Genomic DNA, 6,957 nt, shown 5'->3' with positions numbered 1-6,957 from the left:
GAAACTAATTCAAAAAGAGCACTCTGAGTCCATACAAGAAGTTCACGTCCCTAATCGACCTCTTCAATAGTGGGCCCCTGGGTGCCGGCCCCTGAGCGGGCACGGGCCTGAGCTCCACAGCTTCCAGCTGGCATCCCTCCATGGTACAGTTTGGCGATGATGGGGTTGCACACCTTCTCCAGCTCCTTCAACTGATGTACGTACTCCTCCTTTTCAGCCAGCTGGTTGTTCTCCAGCCACATGATGGCTTGGTTGCACCTCTCAATGACTTTCTTCTTGTCATCCTCACTGATGTTGCTCTTCAAGTTCTCATCTTCCACACTGTTCTTCATGTTAAAGGCATAGGACTCCAGAGTGTTCTTAGCAGCAATCTTCTCTCTCTGCAGGTCATCCTCTGCCTTATATTTGTCTGCAACCTGCACCATCCTCTCAATCTCCTCCTTGCTCAGCCTGCCCTTATCGTTGGTGATGGTGATCTTGTTCACTTTGCCAGTGCTTTTGTCCACTGCCGACACATTCAAAATGCCATTGGCGTCAATGTCAAAGGTCACCTCAATCTGAGGGACTCCTCGAGGTGCAGGTGGGAGGCCCGTCAGCTGAAACTTCCCCAGCAGGTTGTTGTCTTTTGTCATGGCTCTTTCACCTTCGTAAACCTGGATCAGAACACCGGGCTGGTTGTCTGCATATGTGCTGAAGATCTGGGTCTGCTTGGTGGGGATGGTGGTGTTGCCATTGATGAGAGCGGTCATGACTCCACCTGCGGTCTCCATGCCCAGAGACAGCGGGGCCACATTCAGCAGCAACAGGTCCTGGACATTTCCAGATGTGTCGCCCATTAAGATGGCAGCCTGAACTGCGGCACCGGAAGCCACTGCCTCATCTGGATTGATGCTTTTGTTCAACTCTTTGCCGTTGAAGAAAGGCTGCAAAAGTTTCTGGATTTTGGGGATTCTCGTAGCACCTCCAACCAAGACAATGTCATGGATCTGGGATTTGTCCATTTTGGCATCTCTAAGGGCTTTCTCCACAGGATTCAGTGTTCCCCTGAACAGGTCAGAGCACAGCTCCTCAAAACGTGCTCTGGTAACAGAAGTGTAGAAGTCAATGCCCTCATACAGGGAGTCGATCTCGATGCTTGCCTGAGAGCTGGAGGACAGGGTTCTCTTGGCCCTCTCACAGGCTGTGCGCAATCTCCTCAGTGCACGCTTGTTCTGGCTGATGTCCTTCTTGCACTTCCTCTTAAACTCCTCCACAAAATGGTTGACCAGGCAGTTGTCAAAGTCCTCCCCACCCAGGTGTGTGTCTCCTGCTGTTGCTTTCACCTCAAAGATGCCATCTTCAATAGTCAGGATGGACACATCGAACGTACCCCCTCCTAAGTCAAAGATCAGCACATTGCGCTCTCCCTGCTTGCCTTTGTCCAGGCCGTAGGCGATCGCTGCAGCTGTGGGCTCATTGATTATCCTTAGGACGTTCAGCCCAGCAATCGCACCAGCAAATTTGGTTGCTTGCCTCTGAGAGTCATTGAAGTAGGCAGGTACAGTAATAACAGCGTTGGTTACCTTCTGACCCAGGTAGGCCTCTGCAGTTTCCTTCATTTTCACCAGGACCATGGAGGAGATCTCTTCAGGGTAAAAGGACTTCTTCTCTCCTTTGTACTCAACTTGCCCTGATAAAGCCGTTGGTTTACTCCTCCTCGCTCGTGCGTTAGTTACCTGTCCGTGAACGCTGTGTCTTCCACGAGCTGCCGCTCGCGCTTTATATTCAAGCAGGTAACGCCCCCGTTCACCTCGCGACAGTTCTAGAGGTTTCTCCATTGCGCGAGCTCACCAACCGCGAGTCAGCCAGCGACGCCGCCAGTCCAACTGTAGACTACTGATGTCTCTGAGACCGAATTAGTCCGTAGAAATGAAACAAAGATCCAGGATGGTCTGAAAGGGGACAATACCAACAAATAACCAAACAAGTTGGAAAATGGGACATAAATGGGAAAGCGGAACCACATAGGCTATGTAAATGACTATAAATAAATGTTTTACTTTATCATAAAATTACTTCAGTCATTCCGGGCCAACGTAACGTTTCCTATTTCCCCACATTTAAGGACTGCTGTATATGTTATATTGTTCAATAAATCTGTATACAAAAGGTATTCATTAAACGTGTTTTTACTTAGATTAGTTTCAGTAGGACATTCGAGTAAAAGCAACAGAAAAAACGTGGTCCGTCCAGAACTTTCCCCCGCTGTGGTCTTGCGTCAGTGGTGGGCGTGGCCGCATCAGCTTGCTTTATTCTAATTGGTCTGATTCGCACGAGCGTTGGAGAAACAACGAGAAATGTCAGGAAGTGAAGGGAGAGCGGTGTGGCCGGGAAGTTCATAAAATCAGAGGATTAATAAAACTGCGAGAGGGAACATGTGGATGCAGTGATCGAATACTCTGGGTCATTAGAGAGGGAAACACATTCACATGGCAAGCAGGAGACAAAACCAAAACAAAGACACGTGGCCATGGCAACGCGAAGGGTTGGTCTTCAGCCCGCCTTTCGCCATGGCCTGCCACTCCCTACGCTGAAGATGGAAATCACTGGACTGTATAAATTCTTATTGATAAATATTTATTATTCAGTACAGACACTACCTGAGATTTTCAGATCATTCCAAGGGGTTCCTACTTTTGCTAGGCCACATGCGCTTGAATACCTGACATACGGAACTGTTATGAGTTGCTCATAACAGAAAGAGGAAGAATGAAAAGCAATTTTGCTTTTTGATTTTAAAGAAGCGAAACTATCCCTTAGCTTATTTTGACTCAGTAATATGCCATAATTACATATGTGAATTCGTCAAAGACGAATTATTTGGGTTTCTATGTGCTTATATAGTTGATATGCTCTGTACTTGTGAGGTAGACGGTGGGCAGTTTATCTCGTATGCTGATCCCGCTCTCGTTTTGGAACGGGAACAAGGCCCCTGAACGTCACTAACTTTGTGGACCTGGTGAGGAAAACAAATACTAATTGTGACTTTTTTCATTCCCAATTTTTGGGGAAAAAAGACCTAAAACACTGGCATACACCTACATGATCTTACCTGACCTCACTAACGAAACCTTTTCTCCTAAGGGGATTTGGCACGAAATGACCCAAAGTTACCTGCCTCAGATGTTGAAGGCTGCTCATTGTCCTCCTCGGGACTGCTTAGATATACATCTTCCGTCTCATGGAGCATGCCAGCATCTTACATATCTATGGCGTTAACCTTTACTGAATTCCTCAAAGAAATCAGAATTTCACATTAAGTAGCTTAGCTATTTCTTACCTATAACTAGGTTAGCTAGTTAGCAGTAGCTAGATATCAACACCGTCAGACGTGTCAGTTATCGGTTTTACAGCATTTGTCATGAACATATCAGAGAGTGTTGATGCTGATCCTGATACCGTTAGTGAGGGTAAGTAGCTAACATTAGCTATGTTTGGTAAGTTGATGTTTAGCCAAACAGTAGCAAGCTAGCTAACTGAACTGTCTGGTACGTGTCATGAGATTGATGATGTGTCCTTAGGTAGCAGATCTTGACACCGGTTGAGGAATCAAAGCCGATTTTGTTTAGTGTGTTCCACTAGTCAGATAACTAGCTAGCTAACTAAATGGATGAGGAAAGCAGTAATTTGTGTGAGGGAGTGTTGTTGGTTATGTGAACATTACTGATTATATTTGAGTAAACTCAACCCTTTACCTCTCTCTCTCTGTGTGTGTGTGTGTGTGTGTGTGTGTGTGTGGGCTACTGGGACTGTGTAATAACTTTGCCTACATGGTTATGCTGAGTGCTGCCCAAGACATTTTAAAACAACAGGAATCTCAGAACACAACAGTGCGTGCAAATTATAGGTCTGTATATGCTTGTCTGCCTGTATTACAGTGTGCCTAGTTGCCTGCAGAAAAATGATCTTGTCACACAATTACAATAAATAATTTAATTTGCCAGAATAAAATTAATAAATGGCATCTAAAATTTCTCATACTGAATGCCTACCTCAGTGTGGCTATCTGTACAGGAAATGCACTGAAGCACTTTTGTAAGCTGTTCTGGAAAAGAGCCATCTGATAAATGCCATAAATGCTGATGAAGTTGCCTGGTAGCAGAGGGTACATGCTGAGTTGGCTGAGTGTGTTGCCCTGTGTATTTTGTAGACTCCAGCACCAGGTCTGCAGCAAACAAAGAGTGGAAACAGCAGCAACTCGAGTCGCTATGACTGCAACCCTGTGTCAACTGCAGTAAGTCTCTCGCATGCACAGAAACGAATGATGCATCCTGTATGTGTCCCATACCCTGATAGTTTTATCAACACACTGTCATTACATGTGCTAGTTATTTTCTTTTTTTGAACTGTGCCATGATGCAAGTTAATTGGCTTATTGTAAAGATGTGTTGGTATGCTTACAGACCTATTATTGTGTCTGTTCTGTCATATGCTATAATTCTTCTCTCTGTCTTCAGGCGGTCCTTCTGGCTGACATCATACCCACTCTACTAATCAAGCTAACAGCACTGTGTTTCTTACAAAAATGGTTTATGGGTACTGGCTACAAATATGTAGTATGAAAGGTCACAGTTTGAATTAGGAACACAAGTCTGACTGCCTAACATCAGTACCAGGGTGTAGATTTTCAGGGCCAAAAATGGGCCAAAAAAGATTTAACTGACTCTGAAAAGTCAAAAATTGCAAAAAGTGTTTCAGAGGGATGTAGCACTCTTAAAATTGCTAAGCTGTTGGGGCGTGATCACAGAACCCTCAAAGGTTTTGTTGCAAATAGTCAACAGGGTCGCAAGAAACGTGTTGAGAAAAAAAGACGGAAATTAACTGCCAAAGATTTGAGAAGAATCAAAAGTGCAGCGACCAGGAACCAATTATCCTCCAGTGCTGTCATATTCCAGAACTGCAACCTATCTGGAGTGCCTAGAAGTACAAGGTGTTCAGTACTCAGAGATATGGCCAAAGTAAGGAAGGCTGAAACCTGACCACCACTGAACAAGACATATAAGGTGAAATGTTCTTGTCATCACTGACAACCAGTTCTTGTCATCACTGACACATTTAAGAAGGCTAAATTAAAAGTCGTGGTGTTGTTCCAAATGCATAACTGCTTCCATACAGCAGAAACCACACATGCACATGCACCCCTGTAACTAGTCATTAGTAAATCATGACTCTTGTAGCACTGAAGAAGCATAAAGGCGGTCAATTAATTAAAAAAACAAACAAAAAAAACATTTAATATGACGTGAGCTTCACATATACTGCTGCTGAGTATATGTGAAGAGAGGCAGGATTGGCGGGTGGGGATTGCCGGGTGGGGCTTGTCATAAATGATTTTGAGCTGTTTCATTCTAAATAGTTTAGAAGAGTGCAGATCTGCAAACTCCATCAGTTTGGGCATCTGAAAATTACATGGACCATAAATATTTTTTATATTGTAAATCTGTGTAGTTTTATCCATCTTGCAACTTTTATTTCACTGTTTATATTGTACTCAATTTGATCAGGTTTTATGTTCTATGATTTTATTATCCAGTGCATTACCATTATGTTTGTACTGTTTTTTATCTTGTGTGTACTATTTTGTTCTGAAGTTTTGAAAAGCCCTATACAACTAAAGTTTACTTATTATTATTATTATTATTATTATTATTATTAATAGTAGTAGTAGTAGTAGTAGTAGTAGTACAATCAAACGGTTTAGTTTAATGGTTTAGTTGGCTTTATTGAAGCTTCATGTTTTAATTCAGGCCACATGATCATAGTGATCTGAGTGTAGTCCTCTTCCTCCTCTTCATCTGTGATGGGCACAGTGATGCCAATCTGTCCATCCTCATCTAATATGGATGAAAGTAGAGGATGGTTGCACAGCGTCCATTTTCATTTAGTCAAAGAAATAACCTGATAAGCCTGCCTGCATGGCATTAATGTTACTCTAATGCAGCATATTTACCTGGGGAACAGGACATCCTGCGTGACTGAGCTCAGCGATGGCAGGCTTGGGAGTTCCGCATGCAGGCAGGCAAGGAGGGAGAGAGGCTGGGGAGACAGGCAGGCAGGCAGGCAAGGAGGAAGGCTGGGGAGGCAGACAGACAGGCATGCAGGGAAAGAGGGAGGGAGGTAGGAATGGAGGGAGGAAGGCTGCAGAGGCAGGCAGGCATGCAAGCGGGGAGGGAGGGAGGGAGGGAGGGAAGCTGGGGAGGCAGGTAGGCAGGAACTGAGGGAGGCCGAGGAGGCACAGAGGGAGGCTAAAGAGGCATACAGGCAAGCAAGCAGGGGGGGGAGTGAGGGAGGAAGGGAGGCCATCAGGGAGAGAGGGAGGGAAGCTGGGGAGGGAGGAAGGCTGGGAGGCAAGCATGTAGGGAGGGAGTGAGAGAGGCTGGGGTGGGAGTGCGGCAGGCAGGGAGGCCAGCAGGGAGAGAGGGAGGGAGACTGGGAAGCTGGCAGGGATAGAGGGAGGAAGGCTAGGGAGGCAGGGGAGGAAGGGAGGCCAGCAGGCAGGCAAGAAGGCAAGCAGGTAGGGAGGGAGTGAGAGAGGCTGGGGTGGGAGTGCGGCAGGCAGGCAGACAGGGTGGGAGGGAAGGCTGGGGTGGTAGGAAGAGAAGGATGCTGGGGATACATGCAGCCAGACAAGCAACATGTGACCCGTACTCCAGGGGAAGGCTGGGAATACATGCGGCTGGACAATTAGAATGGAGACCCAGACTCCGGGTGGAGGCCGGGTATAACCAGAGCTGGACGATTTGAATAGAGACCCAGACTCCAGGGAGAGACTGGGGATACATGCAGCTGGACAAGCAGCATGGAGTCCCAGACTCTGGGTGGAGGCTGGGGATACATACGGCCAGAAGGTTTGAATGGAGACCCAGACTCCAAGGAGACCCTGGGGATGCATGCGGCTGGATGAGCAGCATGGAGACC

The 6,957-nt window shown here is 46.1% G+C and overlaps 1 protein-coding gene across 1 annotated transcript; it reads right to left on the bottom strand.

Annotated features, from left to right (window-relative positions):
* Positions 1–1,817, bottom strand: LOC118242446 (heat shock 70 kDa protein-like). Its single transcript, XM_081708518.1, has one exon. The coding sequence runs from the start codon at positions 1,815–1,817 to the stop codon at positions 51–53; it is 1,767 nt and encodes a 588-aa protein (XP_081564644.1). The 3' UTR covers positions 1–50.
* Positions 1,818–6,957: the final 5,140 nt, after the last annotated feature.

This window comes from Electrophorus electricus, chromosome 3, assembly GCF_041902795.1.
Source record: "Electrophorus electricus isolate QZ-2024a chromosome 3, ASM4190279v1, whole genome shotgun sequence".
Classification (NCBI taxonomy): Eukaryota; Metazoa; Chordata; class Actinopteri; order Gymnotiformes; family Gymnotidae; genus Electrophorus; species Electrophorus electricus.
Note: the sequence above shows the minus strand (reverse complement) of the source record. Positions and strands in the feature narration are given on the sequence as shown.

Excerpts from the sequence above, each read along its gene's own strand:
- LOC118242446 (XM_081708518.1), bottom strand. The coding sequence starts at position 1,817 with ATGGAGAAACCTCTAGAACTGTCGCGAGGTGAACGGGGGCGTTACCTG.